Source organism: Neofelis nebulosa, chromosome 15 (assembly GCF_028018385.1).
Source record: "Neofelis nebulosa isolate mNeoNeb1 chromosome 15, mNeoNeb1.pri, whole genome shotgun sequence".
NCBI classification, from domain to species: Eukaryota; Metazoa; Chordata; class Mammalia; order Carnivora; family Felidae; genus Neofelis; species Neofelis nebulosa.
In genome coordinates this window covers 46,966,429-46,982,299 of record NC_080796.1, presented here as the reverse complement: position 1 = coordinate 46,982,299, position 15,871 = coordinate 46,966,429, and the positions used below count along the sequence as shown (strand labels likewise).

At 48.3% G+C, this 15,871-nt stretch overlaps 1 protein-coding gene and 1 long non-coding RNA gene across 9 annotated transcripts in view; one reads left to right on the top strand and one right to left on the bottom strand.

Annotated features, from left to right (window-relative positions):
• Positions 1-510: 510 nt before the first annotated feature.
• Positions 511-15,871, bottom strand: part of NAV1 (neuron navigator 1) — a 250,152-nt gene continuing 234,791 nt past the window's right edge. For all 8 annotated transcript variants that reach the window (XM_058700093.1, XM_058700092.1, XM_058700091.1 and 5 more), the window contains 13 exons: positions 14,375-14,571; positions 13,925-14,117; positions 13,664-13,832; positions 12,779-12,876; positions 12,516-12,611; positions 12,116-12,275; positions 11,197-11,432; positions 10,229-10,383; positions 10,015-10,086; positions 9,326-9,522; positions 8,224-8,342; positions 6,031-6,228; positions 511-4,065 (listed from right to left, as the gene is read on the bottom strand). In XM_058700093.1, coding sequence (XP_058556076.1) covers positions 3,970-4,065; positions 6,031-6,228; positions 8,224-8,342; positions 9,326-9,522; positions 10,015-10,086; positions 10,229-10,383; positions 11,197-11,432; positions 12,116-12,275; positions 12,516-12,611; positions 12,779-12,876; positions 13,664-13,832; positions 13,925-14,117; positions 14,375-14,571 — 1,986 coding nt within the window. In that variant the 3' untranslated portion in view covers positions 511-3,969. The remainder of the gene's footprint in view (positions 4,066-6,030; positions 6,229-8,223; positions 8,343-9,325; positions 9,523-10,014; positions 10,087-10,228; positions 10,384-11,196; positions 11,433-12,115; positions 12,276-12,515; positions 12,612-12,778; positions 12,877-13,663; positions 13,833-13,924; positions 14,118-14,374; positions 14,572-15,871) is intronic.
• LOC131495289 (uncharacterized) lies at positions 5,022-7,554 on the top strand. The gene is made up of 2 exons (XR_009253873.1): positions 5,022-5,090; positions 7,275-7,554. It is a non-coding gene; the product is annotated as an uncharacterized LOC131495289 (long non-coding RNA).

The following is a 15,871-nucleotide window of genomic DNA, read 5'->3' as shown; positions in this document are numbered from 1 at the left end:
AAAAGGGGGCGTCCCTCTGTATAGTGTGACTCTGGTCTCAGGGAGCCAGAAGTGAAGACATGGGGAGATTAGGTCCATCGGGAATCTTGCAAACCAGGAAAACCAAAAAGCCAGAAGTGAAATGAAAAAAAAAAAAAAAAGTCACTATTTTGTCTGAAACCCTTACGGGCTGTGAGTAGATTAGTTAGAAGGCTGGTAATTTAAAACCAAATGTAGCATGGCAATCAATAAGGACTTCACTGTAGGGTCTGTCCGTGGACAGCAAATCTTTCTTCCTTGCTAGCCTCTAGCTTCCCAATGGTTAGACTACACGAAAAAGACATTGGTATAAGGATTCACACAAAGACAGAGATAAGCACCGTAGAGCTGTCAACAAAGCATAGATTTTTAAAAAAATATTCTGAAGCCTCAGAAGATAGGAACCAGCAACAGCAAACTGCTCTTGTGAAAGAGAGAGAGAGAGAGAGAGAGAGAGAGAGAGACACACACACACAGACATCAGGTCCCATATTAGCCTCCAATTACCTAGTATTTTATTTTTAATGCCTAGGCAGGGATTGAGAAACACATACACTGGACAAAATGTGTTGGTTGTCTTCATCCAGAAATGAGAGGGACTCTGCTGAGGAACCTCTCCTGCAGTTGTGGCTCTCCTCAGAAGTTGATTTTGGGTATTGACCCATGTCCTCTGCTAGCCCACTTTGGTGAGGAATGGAGATGAGGGTCTGGAGAGGAAGGGGAGAGCACACATCCCAGTCCTAGACAGGCTGGGTTCTTCTGAAGGTGCCTGGGGGCTGAGAATTTAGCTGGGGGACCCAGTTTTCATTTTTGGAGGGATCCCAGTAGCCTCAACTAAGAAGCACGTGCGTAGGTAGGAGAGAATGCTGTGGATTTGCTCTTGCCATCAACTCCAGGGCAGTAAGGGGGAGCTCAGCTTTTCTGCTTCAGAGAAGTCTGGATGAGCACCCCAAGGGGTTATAGCACCATGAGGAGGCTCAACCTTCTGCAGTTGCCACATAACCATGATTCCTTGGTGAGATGATAGATCCCCACAATGAGGGGCCCAAGTGCGCAACTGTAAACAGGGTCCCAGGCTCCAGAGGGAAAGCTGAGGCTGCAGTGCTACCTCATTAGACGGGAACACGCTTTTTGGAGGAAAGCAACTAGAGACCTGGGCTAAATGCAGCAGTCAACTCAGAGTAGAGGGTGGTGGGTCCCAAGAATAGAGATTAAAATTCATACCAGGAGAGGCCTCCAGAATCAACCTGTTGAGGATCCAAGGAAAATTCCCGGTGGTATCCATGGTTACCAGGGAGACAAGAATCCCTTTGGGGGTCTGAGGCAGTTGGAATGGAGGAAGGGGCTCTCCCCTTTCCTTTTTCTCAAGTAGCCAGTAACATCCATGCTAGAAGGCACTGGCTGGGCAGCACCAGAAAGTAGAGAATTAAAGGCTCAACCACCTTATCAAGGTGGCATTACAAGTCTGAGCCTTGCCATGGGACTGGAGCTAAGGACAGGGTTCAGAAGAGGCCTCGGTCCAAAGAAGGCCCATCCGGTCTTCCCTTCCTTCCAAGTTAGAACACCCAGCTCTGGGGTGTCCTCATTCTGCACAGCAGAGACCTTAAGGCAGTGATTTCAGCACCATCCTTGAACAAACATCCTCTTCCCACCACAGAATTGCATATTTTACAGCTGAGTTGGTTGGGGATCTTCACAGCTCACGGACTTAGCAGCAAAAGCAGTAATAGTCTCCATCATAGAGGACCCTGTCATCCCTGGGAGCTACCAGGTGAATGCAGAAGCTTTCGTGGGGAGCAACCCAAACCATCTTTTGGACCTAAATGGAAATATCCTGATGTGAAGAGTCCGATGCATGTATTCCTTGGTTGGGGAGGACAGAATGGTCCAGGTTCATACGCCTAGAAGTTCTGATAAGGTCTTGTGCTACTTAGGAATCTGAACAACAAGTGCTTGGACCCAGGCTGATCACATATCTTTGATCTGCAGAACCCTGAGACTTCATCTTCACCAGGCGGTTCAACCTGGATCTGGTCCCACAGGGTCTTCCAGAAATGGCGGGAAGAGAACTTGCCCACTTGAGATAAAGCAAGATTCCGTAGTCCTTCAGGGTCCATCTTGACTGATCCCCAGACCTTCTACCCCCCGTGTATTGGACATCTAATCAAAGGCTTCTTTCTAGCTGGCAACTTGGGTTTTGGCTACATTTCTTAGATGATCCTGAGGGTCTAGATAAGAAGATGTGCATTTAATGGAGGTTAAGATTTCCTACTAGGTTGTGAATATAAGGGCTCAAGTCTCGTCATTTTTTTTTTTTTAAACCTAGTGACAGACAGTGAGTACTCCGTAAGTGTTTGTTGAATGAAGGCATACAGACTGCCAGACCTTTGGGGCAACTTCTGCTACAGGTGGATCCCTTTGGAAGGCAGATCTTTGCCACCAAATCAAATTCCTTGAGCCTTATATTCTGACTGGGAGTATTTCACACGGATGTCCAGTCTCTTATAGGTGAATATTTACTTGTCAAAAACAAATAATAAAGGCCAGCTAGGGATTTTGGATTCAGTCGAGCAGAGTGGGTGCCATCAGAATAGGGCAGTGAGGGGCCAAACAGGCCACAAGACAAAGGAATAGTTCTAGTTTCCTGGTTTTCCTCCCAGTCCAGTGTGAAGCTCAGAGTAGATCGTCTATCAACACGGGGCGGTACCCTTTTAAGTCAGAGACTGACAGCTGAGCATCCAAGCAAAACGTGTGCTTTCTCAAAAGGGAAGTCAAGGTTCTTCTACTTCTGCCTGAGCCAATGCTTCATGTCTCATATAAGTCCCAAGGACGCCAGAGATAGTGGGGTGGCAGGTATCTAGCTAGGGCCAGTTAGATGGCATCAGATTCTCCAGAGAAAACCCACTTGGCAAAGCCAAACTAGGCCCAGGAAAAGCAATCCAAGCATTTTGCGGGCATGAGAGGAGATGGGGGGGGGGGGGCAAAAGAAAGAAAGGAAGGAAGAAAGAAAGAAAGAAAGAAAGAAAGAAAGAAAGAAAGAAAGAAAGAAAGAAAGAAAGAAAGAAAGAAAGAAAAGAAAGAAAAGGAAAATCAATAGGCACATGGGAGGGGAAAAAAAAGAAACGAAACAAAAAGCGAAAATAAAAAATAAAAAAAGTAGGGTTTATTGACTGTCATGCATGTTAAATTAGAGGGTGTAAGACAGGGCTAGCAGTCTTTCTCTGAAGGCTGGAATGTTATTTTTGTGGTGTGGTGACTTCTGAGATAGGCAGCCATCTTGTCATCATCCCTTATGTCATCCAGGGATGGGCAGCGCTCTCTCTACCTTGGCAACTGTTTCCTCTCTCTCCAGCTTCATCTTTCCTTTTTTTTTTTTTTTTTTTAAATACCTTTTACAGATTGATTTAAACATTTTTTAAACCACATGCTTCTTTTTCTTGGCTCCAGCCAGATCTCTGGGGGAAGAAGAGTGATTGGCAGTGGTGACAGAACTCGGAAGGGTCTGTGAGAAATTCTGGGGAGCTTCCACCTCCCTCAGATTTCCCCACACAGGGCTGTCTCTCTCAGAGCTGTTCATGAGAATCATTTAGGAACTGCTGCAGGTTTTGCTGATGTCTTCTGAGCCCCTCCCCAGAAAGCCTAGGAGTTTCTAATTGAGACAAGAAATCAAGGAAAAAGACCCAGAATCATCTTTTCCCCAAAGTCATGAGAGGAGGCCAGTAAATGGATCTAGGGGACACAAGTTTCCAAACTCCACCCCACCAGTCCTTCCTAGGAAGTTCTCGAAGGTGCAGCACCAAGAACCTGCCCTCTTCCTTCACCTCCTCCTCCCCCTCCTGTTCTCCTCTTGGGCCGGAGAGCCAGTGCTCTGGAAGAAGAGAGGGGAGAGGAGGAGAGAACGTCGCTCCTGCCGGCATTCTGCTGTCCGGGGTGACAGGGACTGTTGGGCCCTCAAAGTGTGGCCTGGAGGTTGGGGTCCAGGATGGTTTCTCGATCTGGAGACTCAATGTAATTGGCAGCTTCTTGAAGCTTCAGCAGCATGGCCATCTAAAAAGGGCAAAAGGATGGATTAATGAGGGTTGGGACTCAGGGTCCCGCCCCCAGAAGGGAAACCTAATACAATCTAGATCCTGGGTCTGATTCTTGTTTCGTAAGTGATTTAGAGCCCAGAGAGTTTACAAGTGGCTCATGAGAAAGCAGCAGTGAAGGGGCACCTGGGTGGCTTAGTCAGTTGAGTGTCCGACTCTTGGTTTCGGCTCAGGTCATGATCTCAGGTTCGTGAGATTGAGCCCTGCATCGGGCTCTGCACTGAAGGCGTGGAGCCTGCTTGGGTTTCTCTGTCTCCCTCTCTCTCTGCCCCTGCCCTGCACCTACTCTCTCTCTCAAAATAAATAAAAGAAAGAAAAAGAAAGAAAGAAAGAAAGAAAGAAAGAGAAAGAAAGAAAGAAAGAAAGAAAGAAAGAAAGAAAGAAAGAAAGAAAGAAAGAAAGAAAGAAAGAAGAAAGAAAGAGTGAGCAGCAATGATTACTTAAACCCTGTCTGTAAGCATGTGTGTGTAATGTTCAGGAGTGTGGCTGAGACATAAGGTGCCCTGCCGTGAGCTGATGCCCAAACAGCGGAGACACCCTCTGCTTCTAGGTCACTCACACTCTAGAAAAGGACAGAAGGCGCGTATACACTGACTAATATTGGGAGGGATGTGCAAAGTGGCCCTAAGAACATGTGTCTGTCAACTTCTTCCAATAGATGATAACCAGTGTTATCATGAACCAGATTCCCCTGGCTCACATACCCTAATGCTCTGTGTCAAGTCTAAACTCTTCAGTGTAATTCACCTCCTTCTTTCTTCCCTCTTTACCTCTCACTCTCCCCTGGTTCTTCAAGACTATGACCCTCCGTTTTAGCTAAGTACGCCTGGTCGGTTCTTTATCGAATCTTCTCTCTACCCTTTTATTTACATGATCACTAACAGTCTTCCAATTTAATGGCTTTTTTTTTTACACAGATAACTACATTTTTAACAAAGTCAAAATTGAAATAAAAGTGTATTATGTGGAAGAATTTCTTGCAAGGTAAAACTGCAAGGTCACAGAAGTTGTGCACATTGAAATTTTAATAGAAGCTGCCAAGTTATCTTCGAAAATGACTTTGTTAATGAACACCCCCACCAGCAGAGTAGGAAGCCTGTGCTTCCAAACACACTATTTTTGCAGTGTGAAATGGTTATCTCCTTATTTGGATGTGCATTCCCGCAATTACTAGAAAGGTTACGGATCTTTTTATATTTTTATTGGCCATTTGCACTTCCTCTAGTCAAATGCCTATTCATATCTTTTGTCCATTCTTTGGAAATTTTGTGGCAAGTTTTATATATTCTATTTTTTTTAATGTTTATTTTTGAGAGAGAGAGAGAGAGAGACAGAGTGCAAGCCGGGGACGGGCAGAGAGAGAGAGGGAGACACAGAATCCGAAGCAGGCTCCAGGCTCCCAGCTGTCAGCACAGAGCCTGACGCGGGGCTCGAACCCACGACTGGACCCATGACCTGAGCTGAGTTGGACACTTAACTGACTGAGCCACCCAGGTGCCCCGGGAAGTTTTATATATTCTAGATACCAATCCTCTTTTGGTTACAAGCCTTGCAAATATTTGCCCCTAGTTGGTCACTTGTCTCAGACTGCTTCTTACAGGGGCTCATGAAATCCACTGAGCTGAGGCAGTCCTCAGGACAGCACCAGAGCATAGAGGGAGAGGTAGTGACCACACATCCTACCTGGGATCTGCCTGAGACTTGGGTCTTTACTAGGGTATATCTTGCCAGCATGCATTATTATTTAGCTTAAGCTAGGTTGCAGGCATATGATCTTTATAACCCAGGATTCTGAGAGTTGAGCTCCTCACTGACCTCCTCCTAGTCCTGGGCTTGCTGATACCCTTCAGTGTCCATCAGGGTATGCACGAAAAGTTCAATTCCATAATACTCTTACTTTTACCTTAGAATGGCTTCTACTCACCAGAGGGTCCGAGTCCAGAGAACTTGGGGTGCTATCTTTGACTGTCCTATCCTCAGGAGGTGAGGCAATGCTATGAGGGCCCACGGTAGGTGGAGGCAAGTGGTACAGCTTCGACTGGTCTTGTTGGGCTGATGGCCAGGGAAGAGTGTCCCGGACCCACTCCACTGGGTCCTCCCAAGCAGCTTTCTGTCCATGGACCTGGATAGAAGGGGAAATGTGAGTACTGGCAGAGGAATCCACAGGTCGAAGCTTGCTCATGCAGTCTCCTGATGGTCATACGGACTTCCTAGATGGAAAGCCTTGAGGCTCTGATCCCCCATGGAATTTTCTGAGTTTCCCAACAAAAGAAGTAAGTTGGTGTCGGCTGGTAAAACTACTCTGGAGGATAATTTGGTAGACTGTGTTAAATACGTAACATGTACCCATCTTATGATCCCATAATTTTACTTTTTGAGTAAGAAATTCTCCCACTTTAGTAATCATATCTTCTTCTAAAATGTTTAAAAATTTTTAAGTCAAACATTTTTTTTAATGCTTATTTATTTTTGAGAGAGAGAGAGAGAAAGCGAGCGCATGAGTGGGGAGGGGCAGAGAGGGAGACATAGAATCTGAAGCAGGCTCCAGGCTCTGAGCTGTCAGCACAGAGCCCAATGTGGGGCTTGAACTCACGAACCAGAAGATCATGACCTGAGCTAAAATTTAACCGACTGAGCCACCCAGGCGGCCCTAAATTTTTTTTAATGTTTATTTATTTTTGAGAGAGAGAGAGAGATGGAGTGTGATTTTTATTTTGGGAGAGAGAGAGGGAGACACAGAATCTGAAGCAGGCTCCAGGCTCTGAGCTGGCAGCACAGAGCCCAACGCTGGACTCGAATTGTGAAATCATGACCTGAGCCGAAGTCAGATGCTCAGCTGACTGAGCCACCCAGATACCCTTAGTAATCATATCTCACAAAAAAAATTCTGACTTTGGAGCACCTGGGTGGCTCAGTTGGGTTAAGCATCTGACTTTGGCTCAGGTCATGATCTCGAGGTTCATGAGTTCAGGCTCCGTGTTGGGCTCTGTGCTGACAGCTCAGAGCCTGGAACCTGCTTAATGCAAAATTAAGTGAAATAATCTTTTCTGGCATCAGTTTCATAGATAGTGTCTCTAGAAATTTACCATGTCCTTAGGGGATATCTATTACAATAACAAATTACTATTTATGTTTTATTTTTTATTCTTTTTTGTATTTTTTTTTTAGGATCCAAAGCAGGCTGTATACCCTGACAGCAGAGAGCCTGATGTGGGGCTTGAACCCAGGCCATAAGATCATGACGTGAGTGGAAATCAGATGCTTAACCAACTGAGCCACTCAGGTACACCAATAACAAATTACTTTTATGGAAAATATATGGCCAATAGGGGTCCAGACATTGCATTATAATTCACTAGGGCTGGAATAGACTATAGTGATCATTATGTCCTACTTCACGGGCAAAAAAACTGGGGATGTTTTAATAAAATGACCTCTTCCTTTTGCATTCTTATTTGCATCCTTCTTATTCTAACTTCTAAAAATATTTTCACATATTTCACATCTTCAAAACAACCCAGTGATTTAGGCAGAGCAGAATTTATTATCTCCTTTCTTCTACAGAAGGATGTTTAAAAAGGTTATGGAACTGGGCCAAAGTAACATTTTTATTAGTAGTTAATTGTAGGGTTTTACTTAATTCTTAGCTTGGTGATTTCTCTATTTGATCCTCTTTTTTAAAAATATTTATTCATTTTTGAGAGAGTATGAGTGGGGGACGGGCCAGAGAGGGGGGCGACAGAGGATCTGAAGCAGGCTCTGCACTGACAGCCCTGAGCCCAATGTGGGGATCTCACAAACTGTGAGATCATGACGTGAGCCGAAGTCGGATGCTCAAAAGACTGAGCCACCCAGGTGCCCCTGCTCTGATCCTTAAGAGAGAGGTCTGAGTTGGGCATGGAGCCAGAAGGCCCAGGACTGGACAGGTCACAGAGACAGTGCTCCCATAGCCATTTGCTAAATGGTGACTGGAGACACGGCCTTACTCTACCTAAGAGTAGGAAGAGAACCTAACTAATCATAGTAGCCTCATGTCTAACCTTGAAGAGATATTCTGCTTTGTTTGGTGGGACAGCCTGACCTTGGGGATTGAGTAGAGTCAGACGGTAGAGCTCACCTTGATCCCATCCTTCGCTCCTTCCTGTAGGTAGGGAATGATAGAATTGTTCCACAGGTCAATGAACCAGGTCCGGAAGTCTTCAATGCCAATGGGACAGGACAGAAAGAAGCAAGGGCCTAGGGAAAAGGATGAGGCCATTGAGATGGCTGAGAACTCAGCTCTCCCCAGTCATCTCTCTCTTTTACTTCTTTTTTTTTATATAAATTTTTTTTCAACGTTTTTTATTTATTTTTGGGACAGAGAGAGACAGAGCATGAACGGGGGAGGGGCAGAGAGAGAGGGAGACACAGAATCGGAAACAGGCTCCAGGCTCCGAGCCGTCGGCCCAGAGCCCGACGTGGGGCTCGAACTCACGGACCGCGAGATCGTGACCTGGCTGAAGTCGGACGCTTAACCGACTGCGCCACCCAGGCGCCCCTCTCTTTTACTTCTTAATACCAGGCAGAGGGATCTGATAACTAAAGGAGTGAAAGAAATGTATTTTTTTTAAAGTTTATTTATTTAAAGAGAGAGCAGGAGTGAGTGGGGAAGGGGCAGAGAGAGGGTGAGAGAGAATCCCAAGCAGGCCCGTGCTGTCAGCACAGAGCCTGGTGCGGGGCTTGATCCCACGAACCACGCGGTCATGACCTGAGCTGAAACCAAGCCGGACACTCAACTGACTGAGCCAACCAGGCGCCGGGGAATGAAAGAAATCTAGAGTCAGGCTGTCCTGCGATTGTTGTCAAGACTAGTGGGAGCGGCTGCCTGGCTGGCAGTCTCATAAACATGCTTCCTCACGAGGTAGAAGCCAGGTGAGGGAGTGACGGGAACCTCTTCCATTCCCTCCTGAACACTTTCCTTCCTTTTCCCTGCTAGGTGTGGGAAAAATGAGGGAGCGGGGTTAGCTTTCTGCTGGTTGAAGTGATTTGCCCCCATCGTGGGGCTAACTGTAAGGGGAACACTTCTTAAGTCATTAAGCGGACCTGGGTCTGAAGCCCTGAGGCTTGCCACTCCTTTACATGCTGAGGACTCCAGAAAGAAAGGGGACCATGCCACCGGGTGGCAAAGTCGGAGAGGAAAGCCACCTTCTGACCCCAAGGTGGAAGCTGAACCCCAGTACCGATAAGGAAGTCTGAGGTGCTGTGCTTCTCAAGGAAGGTGTGGAGATGGTACCACAGCTTGGGTACCCAGTCGAGCACCCGAAGCAGCTCTTCCTTGTTGGCATTGATGTCGCTGTCCGACTCGACCAGCTTCCTCCTCAGGTAACGAACCAGGAAGCCATTGGCTGGCTCCACGTTGTTGGAGAAGGTCAGCATCCTGCAGCCAGGAATGGGGAGAATGGGGTCGGGGTGGCAACGCGGACACTGTCGGTGCTCATCCCCTGCCGGTCCGTCCCTCCTCCTGCCGGCCTCCCGCTGACGCCCGCTGGATTTCTTTTCAAGCAATAGTGGGCTCGGCAGAACTCAGGGCAGTAGCACTGGGCAGGCAGAGCTGACCCTCAAATCAGTGACCCTCTTCAGACAACCCTCTGACCCCAACGACCCAGATGGGGAGGCGGTGTGTGGGCAGAGAACCCAAATTACAGCGTCCTAGCTTCAGCCCCTAGTTTTGCCGTTTCTTCCTCTTCTCGAGGGGTCTCCTCCACCCCATCACTGACATGGCAAATATACCTAATCTCTCTTCCCAGCCCAGAGGCCCCGCCTAATTCGCTTTCCTTCTGCTACTGCCCCTCTAGTTGGATCCTGGGATTTAACTAGTTCATAGAATCTTAGGTAGGGTTGGAAGGTTCATCCAGGGCACACCTCTTACCTGAAGCTCAAGTGCAAGCCATGATTGGGTGTCATTTTTACCGGCTGATTGGTGGTACCTATAATATAAGGACTGTGGGAGAAGGAGGAAAAAGGTTTACTTAGACTCGTTTTAACACTTGCTTTCTGCTATTTAGGCCCAATGGCAAGCTCACAGGTTGGACCGACCAGGCTCTCTTCCCACTGTGGTGACTTTGGTCCTGAGTCCCGCTTACCATTTGTGGTACTTGCAGGTGAGAGCCCCATTGACCAGCTCACTGATGGAGCCTGCTTCACTCAGGTCATCCAACAGGATCACCAGGGGGACATCCCCAATTCCTGTCTCCCGGTCTATCTGGTTGGCCAGGTTGGAGAGATACAGTTGCAGATCCTGAGATAAGAGAAGGGAGTGGGTCAGCACTCAGGAGTCGAGAGCACTTGGATCAACCTTGGGAGGAAGGCTTCCGGAGAAGCTATGCTAGTTCTGGATTTCCCTGGAGCCTTTGGTTCCTGTTTGATGCATTTTAACATGCGATTGTAGAAGCACGCTACTATGGACTGATAAACCATGGTCCCAAAGGCTCCAAGGCAACCATCTTAAGCAGTGCCTCTTAAGTCCCCGAAGGGTGGGGATCATATTGTCTATCCTACATGGCTTTTCACTGGGTTGGCACCATGAGCCACTCCAATGGACGTGCCTCCCCATGCCGGGAAGAGCCAAAATTTGAAGCGACTTCAGAGTGTTCAAGAGACATCCGGATTTGGCAGGGAACCGCATAATGTATAACGTTTAATTCTGAGTGCTTCTCCCCAGAAAGTTCAAAGTCAAGGTAAAATGGAAAAGAAATACTGAAAAGAAAGGTAGAGGGAAGAAAATAAAAGAGACGGGATTTTCAGGGTTGGCAGAAAGTGAGGTGGAAATCAGGGTGTCGTTTAGTTCAGGATCAGCAAGAGGGAAAGGAGTGTAACAGAGGCCACGGAAGAATGGAGAAAGAAGGGAAGGGAAAAGTGTGGAAAGAAACTGGGGGCAGAGGAGGGACTAGGAAAGGGGATGCAGTGGGATGGGAAAGAAAAGAACTCTGAAGGGAGAAGATTCGGGCAAAGGGAAGGAAAGGGAAAAGAGGGGGTGGGGAAAGGCCTGGGCAAGGCTTTGGGGAAGCAGAGTCCCAGGCAAAGGCCGGTGGGTGGGTCAGGAGGCAGCCACCTTGCAAGACTGTTGGTGCATGTTGAAAGTGCTGACGATGCCCTCCGTGACCTCGCGGCCGGAACGCTCCACCAAGTATTCAGCCAGCCGGTTGGTCAGGTAGGTCTTCCCTGTGCCGCTGGGGCCCGAGAGGACGAGGCGCCGGTGCTTGAGCAGGAGGCTGATGTAATGCTGCATCATCGGCTTGGGGACCAGCGTCTCAAACACCAGGCTGTCGACGCACTTCTCCTTCAGCCCTGAACATCCCCCCCCCGCCCCAGAGAGCATGAGCCACGACCAGGGCCCTGAGGACGGCAAGGGCGCCTGATGGTATTTCTTTCTTCAGAGCCCACTGAAAGAACTCAGAACCACCTGCCCTGTGGTTCCACGAGAATCCCCAAACCCCTAGTTTTGAAAATGCAGATCTTATTTTTCTGGACATGTTCTGAGCTATGGGTGTGTGGGTGGAGTGAGAAACCCAGGCTTCCTAGAAATTTCTCTGGGAATGAAAATGGCCCTGGGAATAAAAGTTAGGATTGGATCTTACTCATCTTTTTATTTTTTATTGTTATTTTTTAATGTTTACTTATTTTTGAGAGAGAAAGAGAGCAACAGAGGGTGAGCGGGAGAGGGGCAGAGACAGCGGGAGACACAGAATCCAAAGCAGGCTCCAGGCTCCGAGCTGTCGGCACAGAGCCCGACGTGGGGCTCGAACCCAGGAGTCGTGAGATCACGACCTGAGATGAAGTGGGATGCTTAACTGACTGAACCACCCAGGCACCCCTTCCTGATCTTTTTATATCTCTCATCACTTAAGTACAGCGACCAGCACAGTATAGCTTCTCAGTAAATCCTTGTTGAACGAATGCGTGACGGATGGTCTGATGTTCCTCTCCCTCCTTCACCCCGTATCGCTGCACCCCGAGAGACAAAGACTGACCTTTGAGGGAGACCGATATGTTGTTGACGCCCCGGCGGCAGGGAGGCATCTCTGGGGGCTCTGCATCCAATACTCGCTTCACATGGCTGATGCTATAGCCATGGATGGACTCGGTGCTCAGTCCAAGGGTGGAGGCTGGGTCCATCTTAGAAATATAGTCCTAACCGACAAGAAAAGGAGAAAAAAAAGGAATAGAGAGGAACACCAAGATGATACAAACACAGATGTACAAGCCACAAATTTTAGAGGGAACACAAGTAGACAGAGTAAGGGAGGAACATGTTTGTCCTAGTTAGCATTTCTCCACGAAGCATCAAAGGTCCCCAAGATCCCAATGCCTGGATGGCTGAATTTCCCATGAGAAGATGAACCACCTTTGTGAGTACATGTATCCCTTTACCTTGAACACTTGGAAAACAGCTTCATCCAGCATCTTCCAGTCAACTTTTCCACTGACCTTGCTACATCCCAGGAAGAATTCCTGTTGCTTCAAGTCCTATACGGCCAAGGCAGAAGGATGTGAGCCTCAGTGCAGATCACTCCAAGAAAGGGAGGGATCATGAAAGGCATTAGCATTGGGGTACTCTGGTTTGGGGGTATTCAGAGACGCGATTTTCTTGGATAAAAACAATAGTGTGACCAGGCCTTCTTGAAGTTCCTTACCCCTTTGATGATGTGCTGGGGGGGCATCCTCACCACCACCCGAAGGGTCACTTCCTCCTTTGGACCACAAGTACTGATGCCATCCATAGGTGACAGGTCTGTAGACAGTGAAAAGAACTATTGGCTTTAGGGGGCACCCACAGGCTTTCCTAAACCTTCCAGTCATCATCCTTTCCAAATAAGTCTTTCTTTCTTTTTTTTTTTTTTTATAAAATTTTTTTAACGTTTATTTATTTTTGAGACAGAGAGAGACAGAGCATGAACGGGGGAGGGGCAGAGAGAGAGGGAGACACAGAATCGGAAGCAGGCTCCAGGCTCTGAGCCATCAGCCCAGAGCCTGACGCGGGGCTCGAACTCACGGACCGCGAGATCGTGACCTGAACTGAAGTCGGACGCTTAACCAACTGAGCCACCCAGGCACCCCTCCAAGTAAGTATTTCTTACAAAAACTGAAGCCCAAATGAAGGTTCAAGGACCAGGGTCACCTGGGTGGCTCAGTCGGTTAAGCATCTGACTTTGGCTCAGGTCATGATCTCATGGTTCGTAAGTTCGAACCCCACATGGGGCTCTGTGCTGACAGCCCACATGGGGCTCAGAGCCTGGAGCCTGCTTCGGGTCTGTCTCCCTCTCTCTCTGCCCACCCCCAACCCCACTCGTGCCCTGTCTCTCTCTCTCTCTCTCAAAAATAAACCTTAAAAAAATTTTTTTTTAAAAGGATTGAAGGACGCTAACAACTCTTCGTGTCTCACGACACTGGCATCTGCTTGGTTTAGGCATCGTTCCCTCCGTGACCTAAGAAAGATGCCACCTGTACAAGTGGAATGGTGTCACAGCGAACCCCTTTTCTTCTTTCCACCCTTAAAAGTTCTCCTCCCAAACAGGTACCTGTGTCTGTGAGACTTGGGCTGAAGGAATGTGTGAGGGCAAGGCCCAGGGAGCGGCGAGGGGACGATAAAGCAGATGATCCAGGGACCTGCCCTGGTGTGGAGCCTGATGAGGGGCCGGGGGCTACCTTCAGCCGGTCATTCTCCGCTTTCAGCAGGTCCACCTCCAACTGTGGCGAGAACAGACAGGGTGGGGTTGCAGGGTTGGACAGATCTCAAGCCTCGGTCTTCCCTTTCCTCAGCTCTCTGCCCAGACACCGACCTGCATGTTGTGCATCGTCTCCCGAAGTTGGTCCAGTTGATGGGCAGAGTTGAGGGCTTCCAAGCGGATGTCTGTGAGCTTCATCTCCTTCTCCCACAGCTCGGAGCGCAGTTCTGATACTTCCTTCTTCTCCGGCTCCTCCTCCTCGTTGCCGTGGAACAGCCTAGTGTGGGGAACCGGGTGGGCGGGGCCCCTGTAAGAAAGTGAGAGTGAAGCCAGGTCATGTGGGGAAGCTCTAGAGTGACTAGGGGACACTGAGACCCTTGGCTGGTAGTCTCGGTTCCTCCTGCCCTGAGATAATCAGTAGCAGGAGTGGGAGGGAAGGTCCATCGCTGGCCTCACATGCTCCAGGAGACATCTACGGTGCAGGGGCAATCGATGGGCATAGCTGCCAGCTCTGGCCAGCAGCTTACATAGTACTGGGCAGGGTGGCGGGCAGAAAGCACTTACTCGGTGACATCAATGCCCACAGAGGAGGAGTTGGAGGACTTGATGGAGGGCGAAGCAGTCTCTGTGGAGCCGTGCTGTAGTTTGGGGGATGAGGGGGCAGAGGAGTCGGGTGTGGCAATCTCCTCAATATCAGAGTATGAGGAAGCTGACTTGGGTCCCTTTTTTATGCTGAAGGCTTTGTTGAAGGAACTTCGAAGCTAGAAAAAAGCAGATCCAGGCAGAGAGATGTCAGGGCTCCACTCCGGAGACTGGGTGAGGACTGGTCTGGGATTTCTGAGACAGAGAGCTGTACAGACAGGGTATTTGCTTGCTGTAATTAAGCCTCCCTCTTAAGGCTTCATTGGCTTCATGGAATATGGACAGAAGAGTTGCCTAGAAATTAGGGCTGAGAGAAAGTGGAATGTTCTGGTTCACCGTTGTAGGCTATGGGAACTTCTTGGGTCTGCTCTCTCCCACGGGGGAACTGTGCCCCTGAGAAGGGCAGAGAGAAGCCCCCGGAGGTCATATGGTGGCCAATCTCTCAATGACCCCATCCCACCTTCTCCAGCAGACCAATTACTGCTTGCTTAGTCTAGAGCCTTGCTCACTTTGGGTCTCAGGATCCACCTTGACCAGGGCTCATCAGATCAGAATCCATTTACCTATTAACCAGAAACTGGCAATGTGATCCTGTGGAAAGCATCAGAAGGGAGTGGCATCAAGTTTCTTTTAGTTCTCTTGTGCTCAGCACATCCCAGAATGATTGAAACAAACACAAGTGCTTTCTATTATTTCCACTCAAATGTCCTAGAGTAAGGAATATTTCCCAGCATTTCCTCAAAATACTTGGGATACTACAATTGGACCATGGTTTTTTTTGTTTTTTGTTTTTGACCTTAGGTGTGTTGATGAGCTTGGGTGTTAGGGCTGTGAGCTAGAGATGCAAACCAGGGCTCTGTCCCACCCATTCACATGCATCCATATAGCATGCACACACGCACAGGGACACAGATATGGGATGGCAGCAAGAGACAGAGAGTAAAGGAGGGGTCGAAGGCTGTAGGGGACAAAAGCAAACCAGATCTTTGGGACAGTGAGAGAAAAGAAAGGAAAATTTGAGGCTACTCTTTCACAGTGTCTCTTCTGGAACACAGGAAGACTGTCAGGTGATGCGTGGAACTGATGGCAGTGTGTGCTGTTGTCTCCCAGGTAGGGCATAAAGGACCAATCTGGCTGTGATGGGGATATGAGAGAGAGAGAGTATGTGTGCAGTTAGCTAGAGTATGCGTGCAGGGGATATATCATCACTGAGGAGTCAATATTCTCCCATGATGCTCAATTCTCCACAGAGATGAGGAACCGAGGCTGAAAAGTGACTTGTTTGAGATTGCAGGATTGAAGGAAAGCCTGGGACTGGAACTCAGCCTTCCTAATTTTCAACCCAATAGTCTTCTCTACATCGCTGTAGCTATGGGAAGCTATGTATAAATGAGAGAGAGTGAGGGAGAGACAGAGAGA